A 13,404-nucleotide genomic window follows, 5' to 3' on the forward strand; every position below is an offset into this window, starting at 1 on the left:
GAAGACTTCCAATGTCAGTTCCAGGCCTGTGATTCTACATATGTTCTATGTGTCAGCACTTTTATCAATTTATTCCTGATCATCTAGGAATAACTTCTCTGATTTGAATGACAGGATTCCATAAGCGTGGAAGGAATAATTTTAATGCCACAGCTGGCATTTTTTCCCTATGACACAAGGACAGTTTTTTCCCCATGTCATCACTCGGCTAAACAACTAATTGCAACAAGCCTGTCAAACTATCTGAAAAGGCAAAATTATCATCATAATTTTCATCTTCTCTATTTCCTATCTCCTTATCTTCTTATGGCTGTAACTTTGTTGCTTATCACTATTGTTATACGCACATTGAGAGCTTATGCACTAGAAACAAATTCCTTGTGTCTAATCATACTTGGCCAATAAAGAATTCTCAAGGTTGACTCAGCCTTCCCTCCTTCTGAGGTGGGTAAAATGAGGACCCAGATTGTTGGGGACAAATATGCTGACTCTGTAAACTGCTTAGAGTGGGCTTTAAAAGCACTATGAAGTAATATATAAAGCCCTTCATGGTATTGGATCTGGGTACTTGAGAGACCGCCTGCTGCCAATTACCTCCAATAGACCGATCAGATCCCACAGATTAGGCCTCCTCCGAATTCCATCCGCCGGCCAATGCCGACTGGAGACTACCCGGAGGAGAGCCTTTTCTGTGGTTGCTCCGACCCTCTGGAACGAACTCCCCGTGGAGATTCAAACCCTCACCACCCTCCAGGCCTTCCGCAAAGCCCTTAAAACCTGGCTATTCCGACAGGCCTGGGGCTAAAGAGCTTTTGCCCCCCTCCTCGAATGGTATGGTTGTTGTGTGTTTTAAATTGTGTACTGTTATGTTTGTCTTTTTTATCCCCTGTCTGCACTCCTTTCCCTGACTGAATTGTGAGCCGCCCTGAGTCCCCTTCGGGGAAAAGGGCGGCATAGAAATATAATAAATCCAATCCAATCCAATTCAATATATAGGTCTAAGTGCTATTGCCATTGCCATTGCAATTGCCATTCTATTCCGTTCCGTTCCATTCCATTCCATTCCTCTTTTTTATCATTTGTCGCCTTCCTCTTTTGCCTATTCCCCTCTGCTACCCCTAGTTAAAGTAACAGCAGCTGGGTCTTTTTGGTTTTTATTTAATCTGCTGATGATGTTAATTGCCAATCATTGCTGACCCTTTTTCAGTCTTTTTCTATTTTGGGTTGAGTGTGATAGCTTGATGCCCATATTGTTTTGTTGTGCCATGGAAAACAAGCCACCCTGAGAATTATAACTGATCTTGAACAAAATGGGCTATTTATAAACGCAACGTGATCTTCGCCAAAAAGTCGAGAAGCAATGGGTTATTTACATATTTTGAAATGCGTTTCTTGTCAAAGTCCAATCGAGTCCTATTAGAGTCCTCAGCTGTTTTGTTTCAATTCAGATTTGCTGTTCAGTATCCAAGTTAGCCGGTTCCCCAAAGAGGACTGCTTTGTAACAGATATCAGAAAGCTGTTGCGAGGAAAATGGTCTCCTGCTGCTGGTCGGGTTGTCCTGAAGAAAGATGGCTCTGGCTGACTGCTGATTTGTGCAAACATTCCCTGCTGGTGGAACTAAACCTGTGCCAATTCCTTTTTTCCCCCTTCTTCTTCTTAGTCTCCAATAGTCAATGTAAGAAAGTTTCCACCTGTGTGATGGCCAGGACAAAGGCAGTGCCCAAGTGTTTCTCGTGTAAGATGCCTGGGTTGCTTTCTGTGGTGCTGGGAGATCGATAGATGCTCTCTTGGTGTTGGGTCTTCCTCTGTGCTCTTTGGTTTACTTGAAATGCTGACATGGCATCCTTCTCGAAGGAGAAGCTGTGGATATACCGTATTTTTGGGAGTATCAGACGCTCTGAAGTATAAGACACACCTAGCTTTTGGGGAGGGAAACAAGAAAAAAAATCTGCCTCTGCCTCCCAGCAATTTGCCTCCTTGCAGCAAACAACCTGTTTCAGTTTCAGTTTCAGTGCAACCTGATTAGCACAAGCAGCTGATTGTTGGGCAACGATCAGCTGTTTCAGGCTGCAGAGATTGCCATAGACTATTGCCGCCTCTGCACACCCCTTTTTCAGCCTCCACATGCCTCATTCTCCACTCATTCCAGGTGATGGGGATCAGAATGAATGGAAAATGTGAGGTGCAGAGGCTGAAAATGGGGCATGTGGAGGTTCTTTTAGGTGCATCGTATACTCCAAAAAATATGGTATTTCAAAGCATGTCTTTTCTTCATATGACTCTTTTCACTGAGTTCTCAAGGGGAGAAAATGTATCTTGGACATTCATTTTCTGATGAATGGGGTCCTCCATAATTCTAACTTTTAGCACAAGTTGGGTTCACTGTACAGATAATCCTTGACTTGTGATTTTTTTTTCCTTTAGTGACCATTCAAAGTGACAATGGCACCGAAAAGTCTGAATTATGGCCAGAATCGTGCTCTAGGATTATTACAGCATTCCCATGGACACATGCTCAAATTCGGACACTGAATTTGGCACATGGCATGTATTGCATGTAAGGGATGTGTTGGCTCAGTGGCTAAGATGCTGAGCTTGTCGATCAGAAAGATCGGCAGTTTGATGGTTCAAATCACTAGCTCTGTGCAACAGAGCGAGCGCCCATTACTTGTCCCAGCTTTTGCCAACCTAGCAGTTTGAAAGCAGGTAAAAATGCAAGTAGAAAAATAGGGACCACCTTTGGTGGGAAGGTAACAGCACTCCATGTGCCTTTGGTGTTTAGTCATGCCAGCCACATGACCACAGAGACGTCTTTGGACAGCACTGGCTCCGGCTTTGAAACGCCCCTAGAGTCGGGAACGACTAGCACATATCTGCGAGGGGAACCTTTACCTATGTATTTATGATGGTTGCATAATCCCAGGGTCATGTGATCCCCATTTGTTACCTTCCCATCTGGTTTTTGGTAAACAAAGTCAATGGAAAATGGCAGATTCGCTTAACAATTATTTAATCCACTTAATGGTTGCAGTTAGTTGCTTAACAACCATGGCCAAAAAAAAGAAAATTTTGCAAAACCGGGCAGGATTCCCTTAACAGCCACCTGGCTTAGCAATAGCTATCTGGTTCCAATTGTTGTTGTAAATCAAGGACTACCTGTGATGGGTTTCTATGCTAAGAATGAGAAGGTTTACAGGCTTTACAGGCTCACCCTACTTGTAATACCAATCAAGATGCTTATTCACAGAAAACAGAATGTCAACCTTCACAATTCCACCTGCTGATGATTCTGCCTTCAAAGGAGATGCCCAATGGGAAGAGAGGAAGACCTTTTGTTGTTAGTTGTGAAGTCGTGTCTGACCCATCGCGACCCCATGGACAATGTTCCTCCAGGTCTTCCTGTCCTCTACGATCTTCTGGAGTCCATTTAAGCTCACGCAGACTGCTTTGGTGACTCCCTCTAGCCACCTCATTCTCTGTCGTCCCCTTCTTCTCTTGCCCTCAATCTTTCCCAGCATTAGGCTCTTTTCCAGTGAGTCCTTCCTTCTCATTAGGTGGCCAAAGTATTTGAGTCTCATCTTCAGGATCTGGCCTTCTAAAGAGCAGTCAGGGTTTAGCTCCTCTAGGACTGACCGATTGGATCGCCTTGCAGTCCAAGGGACTCACGTGAATCTTATCCAGCACCATAGTTCAAAGGCCTCCATTCTTTGGCCCTCAGCCTTCCTTATGGTCCAACTATCACAGCTATACATTGCAAGTGGGAAAACTATAGCCTTGACTATACACACTTTTGTTGGCAGGGTGGATGTCTCTGCTTTTTAGAATGCTGTCTAGATTTGCCATCACTTTCCTCCCCAGGAGCAAGCGTTTTTTAATTTCTTGGCTGCGGTCCCCATCTGCGGTGATCTTGGAGCCCAGGAAAAGGAAGATGTATCTACATAATATTTCTCACTGGTTATTCAGAAAAGGGAGGATGATGCAATTTGAATGAAAAAGGAAGACATTGGAAAGAAGGAATTAGTTACATTGGCTGTGTCTTTCTTTTCAAGGAAATGACATTATTTTCTTTGGAGGAAGAAATGCCAGCTTTCCATCACTGATGATGATAACAACAATCATTGAGTGCATTTCATAGAAGTGTCCTTGCCTTTGAAAATATTAATTCGGTGGAATACTAGCAGATTCTATGGGAACCAACTAATTATAAGAATTCCATTAAGAATTCCTAACTCAACATGATGCCATCTATCCATAACTTCAAGAAATCATGGTAGGACGAGGAGCAATGGATAGAAACCAATCAAGGAGAAAACCAACTTAGAACTGAGGATAAATTTCCTGATGGTGAGAACAATTAACCAGGGGAATGACTTGCCTTCAGAAGTTGTAGGTGCTCCAACTCCAGACGTTTTCAAGAAGAGATTGGACAATCATTTGTCTGGAATGGTATAGAGTCACCTGCCTGAGAAGGAGATTGGACTAGAAGACCTCCACGGTCCCTTCCAACTCTGTTAGTTTCTTGTTATGGTTTTCCTCTATGGCAAGAGGGCAAAAAAAACCACCAACCCACCAGAATTATGGTATCAAAGACTGAAGGAAATGATTGCTGACTAGGTCTTTCCACATTTCTCAGGGAAGGCCCAGCACCAGCTGTTTTCCTGCTGTGAACCTTCACAGGGATAAAGGCAATCTTTCTCTCCCCTTTGCTCCACTCTCTTCCCATCGGTTCAGGTGTCTCCCCTCATGTGATCCCTGCGATATAATTTTAACACACATTTCTCCTCAAGCCCAGTTGTGCATTCCTGAGGCCTTGATGTAACACAGACAGGACAGAAAGAGGATTGTGTGCCAGAAAGAGAGGATTGTTTCTGAGGTAAAGCGCACTTGCGTATAATACTACGAATTAACAAATAACTGAGAGTTCCCAAAAGATTTTGGAAATGTTATAGTTTGATCTGAAATTATTTTAGCTAAATGGATTGGAATGGAACCTAAAAAGGACGGAGCCTGTTATTCTATTGTAGGAACTGACCAGATTCTGCTGAAAGTTGAGAACGATTTAATTGTCGTAGAATTTGTTTGGTCATAGTAAACAGAAATTTACTGATCTTTCTGGAACCCATGCTGCAATTACGGATTGCTAAGGGAGTGGTGGCTTCCAAATGGTGAGAGACTCTATCAAGACTCACATTTCTCTCAAGGCTGGGAAATTGATTTCCATTAATTTATAAGGGTAAAAAGAAAATCAAAAGCCCAGGAGTCTAGTGGTATAGAAATAGCATTGTATTTGGTAAATAATTGGTTAACTCCACATCTACTTGTCCCAAACGTGTTTTTTTTTTTTTTTTCAAAAAGCAACTGGACTTTTTTTTTCATTTTTTTAGGTTTAGGTTTTTAGGTTTAGGTTTTGTTTTATTTATATGCCGCCCTATTCCCTGCGGGACTCAGGGCGGCGCACAAACCCAAGGAGGGAAAGGGAAACACAAAAACTACAAATACAAGGCATTTAAAAACAACCAACAGCCACACGATTCGAGAGGGGAAGGGAATTCATCAACCCCAGGCCTGCCGACACAGCCAGGTTTTAATGGCTTTTCGGAAGGCCTGGAGAGAGGTGAGGGTCTGAATCTCTGCGGGGAGTTCATTCCAAAGGGCCGGAGCTGCCACAGAGAAGGCCCTCTCCCCCGGCTAGTAGCCAGATGACATTGGCTGGTAGATGGAAGCAGAGAACTGAAAAAGAGAACTGAAGAAGCTTCTTGGAGGAGAAGCGCAACCTCTTCAAGGAAAAATGATAAAAGTCCAGTTGCCTTTGGGAAAAAAACCTCTTTGGGGCAATCATGACCTGGATGCTTGAGAATCTCCATAGACACACATCTGGTTTACTTACCAAAATCCCATGAAGTTAGATGAAACAAATAGTGCTTAAGTGAACGTCTATAAGATTTCAATAAAGGTAAAGATTCCCCTTGTACATATGTGCTAGTTGTTCCTGACTCTAGGGGGCAGTGCTCATCTCCATTTCAAAGCTGAAGAGCCAGCGCTGTCCGAAGATGTCTCCGTGGTCATGTGGCCAGCATGACTAAATGCCAAAGGCACATGGAACGCTATTACCTTCCCACCAAAGGTGATTCCTATTTTTCTACTTGCATTTTTTTACATGCTTTCGAACTGCTAGGTTGGCAGAAGCTGGGACAAGTAACAGAAGCTCACTCTGTTACGTGGCACTAGGGATTCGAACTGCTGAACTGATTGACATGCTCAGCATCTTAGCCACTGAGCCACCAAGTCCGATAAGATTTCAATAGGCAGAATGTATTAATTATCTATTTATTCAAATCAGAATTGCCCAGCTCTTGGTACAACTGTATTTGGTTTTCACTTATAATATGGAAAAAGACTTGAAGATTGTTCCCATTGGGACTATGTTTTCCATTTCTCCTGAATATTGGTATTGCTTTGATGTGTCCATTCAGTGGATATTTGGTATAAATCTGGGTCTAGTTGGAAGCCATGGAGGATCCAACAAAAGATTGCTTTTTTATATTCTTATATTCCTAGATAAAATCTAGAAATTGTACATTTAAAGGATGTCCATAAGTTTGTTCTAACAATGGTGACATATATACTTTCAGGCTGCTTTCTATCCTCTTCCCTTTGACTATGTCTTGTTATATTATGTCACCTTATCGGTGATGATAATCTTTGGTTTGGGGTCTGTTGATATTGGTTTTTTAAAAATTGATATAAGCATTTATTTTACTGGGTTTGTATATCACTCCAGTTACGTTTGGTGCCAAACAGCTACTGGTCTCCAACAATAATAAAGCTAAAGCTAACAAAGAGCCCACAATAATATGACAATATAGACTTCCAATAGTAAATATATATACATGTAACTTAGAGTTGACCTGTTGGGATCTTAGTTTTCTCAAAGCTTATTGATTCCTGCAGAGATTTCATTACCAAACTATGCAACATCATCAGTGCATCATTAGGGCATGATGATGTTACTTAGCTTCAGTGGTGGGATTCAGCCAGTTCGCACCTATTCGGGAGAATCGGTTGTTAACTTTCTAAGCAGTTCGGAGAACTGGTTGTTGGAAGAAATCTTTACAGGACTAATCCTGTAAGGAAGGCAGGAAGGAAACATTCTGGTGTTGTTTCTAGCCTGAACTTTATTGCCCTGCTTACAGAAACTTCCTCTCCAGTTAACCTTTATTACATTGTAACAGCTAAGACAAAGCGCCCATCAATGTGAGTGACTTTGAGTTGGCCATGCCCACCCAGTCATATGACCACCGAGCCAGGCCTACCCAACTGGTCATTAGGGCAGAGAATTGGTTGTTAAATTATTTGAATCCTACTACTGCTTAGGTTGCTAATGAAACAACTGTACGAGAATACTACATTTCTCAAATACTGAAGAACATCTGTAATGTTGACTCTTCCTGCAAAAGGAATATAAACCGTTCAAATTCCTGAAGGGCCATGGAAATAATTTGCCAGCTACAATTCGCCATCGTAGAGCATGATAGTTCAATACAATTTGAACAGGCTGAATAAGAGAAAGCCCAAATTCTTGCTGCCAAGCTGCATGTTAGACAGCTGTTAATATCCCTTACATAACTGTGGTTGTAATAATTACGATTAAAACAATAGTTAACACGACAGGCAAGATGATAGTCAGATACACTGAAATCATAGCAGTGCTGAACCCAACATGTTGGCGCCAGATATTGTACACCCCCCCCCCCCCAGTTTTTCTTTCTGTGGTATTAAGTTATTTCTTGGGTAAACTAATGAAAGGAGAAGAAAATGAAAAATGAACGTATAGTCAGGGTGGGGATCGTAACGTAGAAAGATTAATAAGGGGAAGACAAAAGACAAAAAAAAAACCCAAGGAGTGGTTATTGAAACAGATGCTCTATTATCATATTGTTCTTGATAGGAAATGCTTTGGGTAGAAACCAAATCCAGGTTTTCCAATATGGTCCCTTCCAGATACACAAGAGGTCACCAAGTCTGAGAAGGTTGACTAGCCAGGATGGGCATAATTAATTGATTGATTGAGTATAGGAGTTATTTCCAACTCCTAGCAACCACATAGTTAGATTTTCTCCATCTTTCCAACTGGTCTCTTAAGTCTTCCAATGATGGATTCATTGAATTATTTGGGAGAAATAGATGTAGTTCATTCAATTTTTATCGTATGGTCTTCATGCTTATCTCAAGCAGGCATTGTCATAATTTGCCACTTATGCAAAAGCACAATTTGTTGAGCCATAATTTATTAAATCAACCAATTGGTTGGATAGGCAGCGTATTGTTAGCCATAAATTATGGCTTGCCGGCCACAGCGACTGAATAAGTGTGAAGGATGGTATCAAGTTTCCTACAAATTAAAATGGCTGGCAAATTAATTGAAGCCAAAAGAAACTGAAATAGCCTTAAAGGCTTTCTTAGAGCAGTTTTTATTCATGGAATGAGTTGCAACAGCAAGACAATAATTTTAACAGAGCTCTGATAGCATGAAGAAATCCAAAAATCACCAATTGGAGTTTATTGCGTCGTAATTTTAGTTACATAGGAACTGAATTTGAAATGAGGGCACATTCATTTCCTTCTCCCTTTCGAGTCATAATTCACATCTTTGAAATTGGTGCGGCTCAGCCTCTCACCAAATTTCAACCTGAGTGTTGGAGTGCTGAATTTCTTTCTTCAAACTGTAAGGGATGCATACTTGATGGCCACAACCACCACTTGTCAGTTTCCCTGGGGATTTACTTTGGGATATACTGTGGTGGCTCATCTATTCCTTTTCTTGGTTGTAGGTTATATCGAAGCAGCTGTGATCCCTGCTGGAGCTCGACGTATCCGTGTGATGGAGGACAAACCTGGCCACAGTTTTTTGGGTAAAGAGAAAAGAATTGAGAAGCGTAGAGATTTGGTGGAAGCATAATATTTGAAACAACACGAGTGGGCCTTTAGAGAAGAGTTTATTCATTGACCATTATTATCTCTCAAACCTTTATTGCTAGGATTCTCATCATTGAAAATAAAACATTTGGAGGTGATTTGGAGGAGGCCAATGATGGCTATAGAGATGAGATCCACCTTGGATGTCTGTTTTTTGCAGATCTGTTGTTAACTTACTATCTTTATCTAGAACAATGATCCTTTGTCTAGTTCCCAAATCCAGTTGGGTTCTTGGCTCAGTTGTGTCCATTCAAAGAAGCCCCTCTGCTTGGCATTTGAGTACTCGTGGCCCAGTGGTTAGAATGAGATATTGTAAGCAAACTCTACCCACACCTTGGAGTTTGATTCTGACAGGGCTCAATGTTGACTCGGCCTTCCATCCTTGGGAGGTCAGTAAAATGAGGACCCAGATTATTGGAGGCAATATGCTGACCTTGTAAACTGTAAAGCATGATGGAGCAGTAAAGGTAAAGGTTTCTTGTCGATTAGAAAGGTTGGCAGTTCAGCCGTTTGAATCCCTAGTGCCACGTAATGGAGTGAGCTCCCGTGACTTGTCCCAGCTTCTGCCAACCTAGCAGTTCAAAAACACATAAAAATGCAAGTAAAAAAATAGGGACCACCTTTGGTGGAAAGGTAAGCGCATTCTGTGTGCCTTTGGCATTGAGTCATGCTGGTCACATGACCACAGAGCCGTCTTCGGACAGCGCTGGCTCTTCAGCTTTGAAACAGAGATGAGCACCACCCCCTAGAGTCAGGAACGAGTAGCACATATGTGCGAGGGGAATCTTTACTTTTACCTTTATCTGCTTTGCTGTTATAACCCTGAAGATTGTGGTAATTGAAGTGGCACAGTTTGAGTCAGCTTTTATGGTGTGAAGGGAGAACATATCTGCCCAGCAAAATCCAGAATTCTGGAACTTTGTGCAACTCTCATTTCTGTCTGTGGCGTCTGGCTTCCTCAGCTCTTGCTTAACTCTTGGAAAATAGTCACGTATTTGGCTTTGGTGACTCCGTTAAGTGTTGTCTGCCTGCTTTCAAGGCTGTTTTCACATCCACCCGGGTTAGAAATTTTCTTCTGGGGAAAAAAAAAACAACGGGTTGCTCAGGAAGCTGCCGGGAATGTTCAGTATCACATTTTTGCAGAATCTCCTCCAAAAAACCCGGATTGCTGCCAACATTATTCAACATTTGCGTACTTTTATTTCTGCTTCTAAGGCAGGCAGTATTTGGAGCTAAAATGGCACCTTTTTTTCTAGGCTTTGACATAGGAAAAAAAAATGTCTGCTCATGCTCTGGTATCTTGCAAATCTTTGAAATTTTTGAAACATCAGCAGTTTTTATTCACTGTTGACTGGGTTAATTTGGAAGAATTTTTATGAACTAGATTAATTTGGATAGCTGCTGCCGAGTTGAAGATTGTCAGATATTGGTTGGAATTAAGTCAGATGTAAAAAAGGTCACTCATATTTATTTATTTAGTTTGTCAAACATGTGCGAGATATGGCATTGGCATCCTTCAGTCTCAAAAGACAATGGTATTGTGCTCTGGAAAAAGGTCAAAGCTGGAGTGTCTTCTCCAGCACAAGGTCTGGGTAGATTAATATGGAGGATGGACTGTTACCCTAGCAGCAGATCCCCCCATCTCCACATCACTGAAATAGTCCAATGGAACAGCAGAGCCGATACGATTGGTTCCAGCTGCGTCACAGGAGTTACCAGAACATGGTTGTACACAGTCACGAACTGCTTCCGGTTCCGGATTTTGCCTGGAGGTTGACTCCTGAAGCCTTTTCCAGTAGTGGATAGAGCCACAAGGCAGTGGAGGTTTGTAATCAGAGTTTCCCTTCTCCTAGAAGATGGTTCTGCCGCTTTATCTGCTGTTGGGGCGTAGAGCCCTCTTCCGCCTTCAAAACCGTTGACCGTCTTCTCCTGTAACCCTGGAAAGGGGCCCTTACGAGGCGCTACCAGCCGGGCCAGCTGGACCAAGGTTTTTTTAAGGAGGTGTTACTCCTCCATCACTCACCCTTTGTCCTGGCTTGTGACAGGCAGAGCCTGGCTTCCCAAACTTCGGGCCCAGGATGGCGGGTTTACGAGATAACAGGTATAAGTATAAACATGGACATGAACACAGGAAATGGGTACAAATAAATGGGGACAATAGGACAGGGATGGTAGGCACACTGGTGCACTTATGCATGCCCCCTTACAGACCTCTTAGGAAAGGAGTGAGGTACACACTAGACAGTTTAAGGTTAAAGTTATGGGGGTTTGAGGATGTAACAACAAGTAGTGCATTCCAGGCATTGACTGCTCTGTTGCTGAAGTCGTATTTATTGCTGTTGAGTTTGGAACGGTTTACTTTGAGTTTGTACCTATTGTTTGCCCGTATATTATTGCGGTTGAAGCTGAAGTAGTTGTTGACAGGTAGGATGTTGTAGCAGACAATTTTGTGTACTACGCTTAGGTCAGACCTTAATCAGCGTAGTTCTAGGTTGTCCAAGCCCAGAGGCATAAGGTATTCTATTGTGAGCAGACGAGTGGAGGACTCTTCTCGTGAAATTCCTCTGGACTCGCTCAACTATATTAATGTCTGATATACAGTGCGGATTCCAGGCAGATGAGCTGTATTCGAGAATTGGTCTGGCAAAGGTTATGTATGCATATGATATCCACAGCGTGATTCTCAGTCTCTTTCTACTTTTGCTGACCTGCTGATCAAAGACCGGTTGTTGTTTTTGTTTTTAACCTGATTGTCAAAATTGACTGTTCACAGTCCAGCTTCCAACTCCTTTAGCACTTCTGCCTGATCAGCCTGGCTGCATTAAAATTATCTCATCTTGTCTTCATGTCTTATGAAGGAGATTTTCGTTTTCGCAGGAGAACAAATTAACTTGTGTTGATAGATTCACTTTTACAAAGCAGCTGTAACTGAATTCCTGAAAGACAACTTTTTCACTCCCCCTCTGTCTCACCCTGATTACTACAGAAAATTGCTACCTATATTTCAGTACTGGTAATCCTTGATTGACATCCGTTGTTTTCATGACCATTCGAAGGTACCGTAGCAACTTACGACTGTTTTTCACACGTATGACCTTTGCAGCATCCCCATTGTCACCTGAACAAAATTTCAAATGAACAGACACGTATTTATGATGGTTGCAGTGTTCTGGGATCCTGGGATCAACTTTTTGTGACCGTTCTGACCCAGGCTTTCTTAACAAGCATGAAGCAGTCTTGGTCCCGGCAAAACCTGTTTTATTTACACGACTGTGAATTCCTTTCATTCAGAGTCAGCTAGGCTTTAGCAAACAGTCTTTCAGAGGAATATTTATCAACCCAAACCTTATCTCGCTTGGAGAAGTGCCAGTTTCCAAACGCAGGGCAAGGCAACACTTGGCACAGAGTCTCTTATATACAGACCTTTTCATTCTTCAAACAACAGAAGGAATGAATTGTTTCCCGTAAAAGCTCCCTCCCCATTCACTCCTCTTTTGTTTCCTATGGGAGGGCCCAATCACCTCCAGGTTGTGGCTTTAATCATAAGTCAGCCTTGCTTTCTTAGTTGTTCTTGTCTTCTGGCAGCTCTGCGCATGCATACACTGGGAACAGGCTCCAGCTGTTCCTCTGCCTCACTGCTGTCTAGCTTTCCGATGGAAAGCCCTCGTCTGAGCTTTCCTCAGTCCCCAGGACTGGCCCATGTTCCTCCCCAATCTCCTCACTGTCTGACTCTGCTGGTCACCGGTGAGCCACAACAGTGATCTTCTGACCAGCAAAATCAATGGGAAAGTCAGATTCTCTTAACAACCATGTTACCAACTTAACAATTGTAGAGACACCCTTAACAACTGTGGAAGACCGAAGGACTCTTTTTCAGGAGGCAACTGGACTTTCTTGTTATTCTTTGAAGATGTTTTGCTCTTCATCCAGGAAGCTTCTTCATCTCTGACTGGATGGTGGGGAATGGAAGGATTTATACTCCTTGCAGACAGCTGGTTATTTGCATTCTTTTTAGAGAGTTGTTGAGGCCACTTGGATCCTCAACAACTGTCTGAAAGAATGTAAATGACAAGCTGAAATCCTTCCATTCCCCACCATCCAGTCAAATCTGAAGAAGCTACTTGGATGAGAAATGAAACATATTCAAATATAAATAAGAAAGTCCTGTTGGCTCCTGAAAAAGCACTTTGGGACAATCATGTCCTGGAAGACAGAGAATCTCCATAGACATTTAATTTTGGCATGGAAGTTTGTAAAATAGGGCAAAAACTCACTTAACAACTGTCTTGCTTGGCAACGGAAATGTTGGGCTCAATTGTGGTTCTAAGTAGAAAACAACCTATAGCAGTGATGGTGAACCTTTTCAGCACCGAGTGCTTAAACTGGAATGCGTGGGCATGTGTGCGCACGCCAGAGTGCTGGAATCCT

General features: G+C 42.4%; 1 protein-coding gene across 2 annotated transcripts in view; it reads left to right on the forward strand.

Moving 5' to 3' along the window:
- ADAMTS17 (ADAM metallopeptidase with thrombospondin type 1 motif 17) overlaps positions 1 to 13,404 on the forward strand; it is a 156,640-nt gene that overhangs the window by 108,882 nt on the left and 34,354 nt on the right. Inside the window, exons 16-17 of one of the 2 annotated variants that reach the window (XM_032233271.1) lie at positions 1,661 to 1,735; positions 8,832 to 8,912. In XM_032233271.1, the coding sequence (XP_032089162.1) occupies positions 1,661 to 1,735; positions 8,832 to 8,912 (156 nt within the window). The remainder of the gene's footprint in view (positions 1 to 1,660; positions 1,736 to 8,831; positions 8,913 to 13,404) is intronic. The other variant, XM_032233272.1, reaches the window with a different exon arrangement.

This window comes from Thamnophis elegans, chromosome 16, assembly GCF_009769535.1.
Source record: "Thamnophis elegans isolate rThaEle1 chromosome 16, rThaEle1.pri, whole genome shotgun sequence".
NCBI lineage: Eukaryota > Metazoa > Chordata > Lepidosauria > Squamata > Colubridae > Thamnophis > Thamnophis elegans.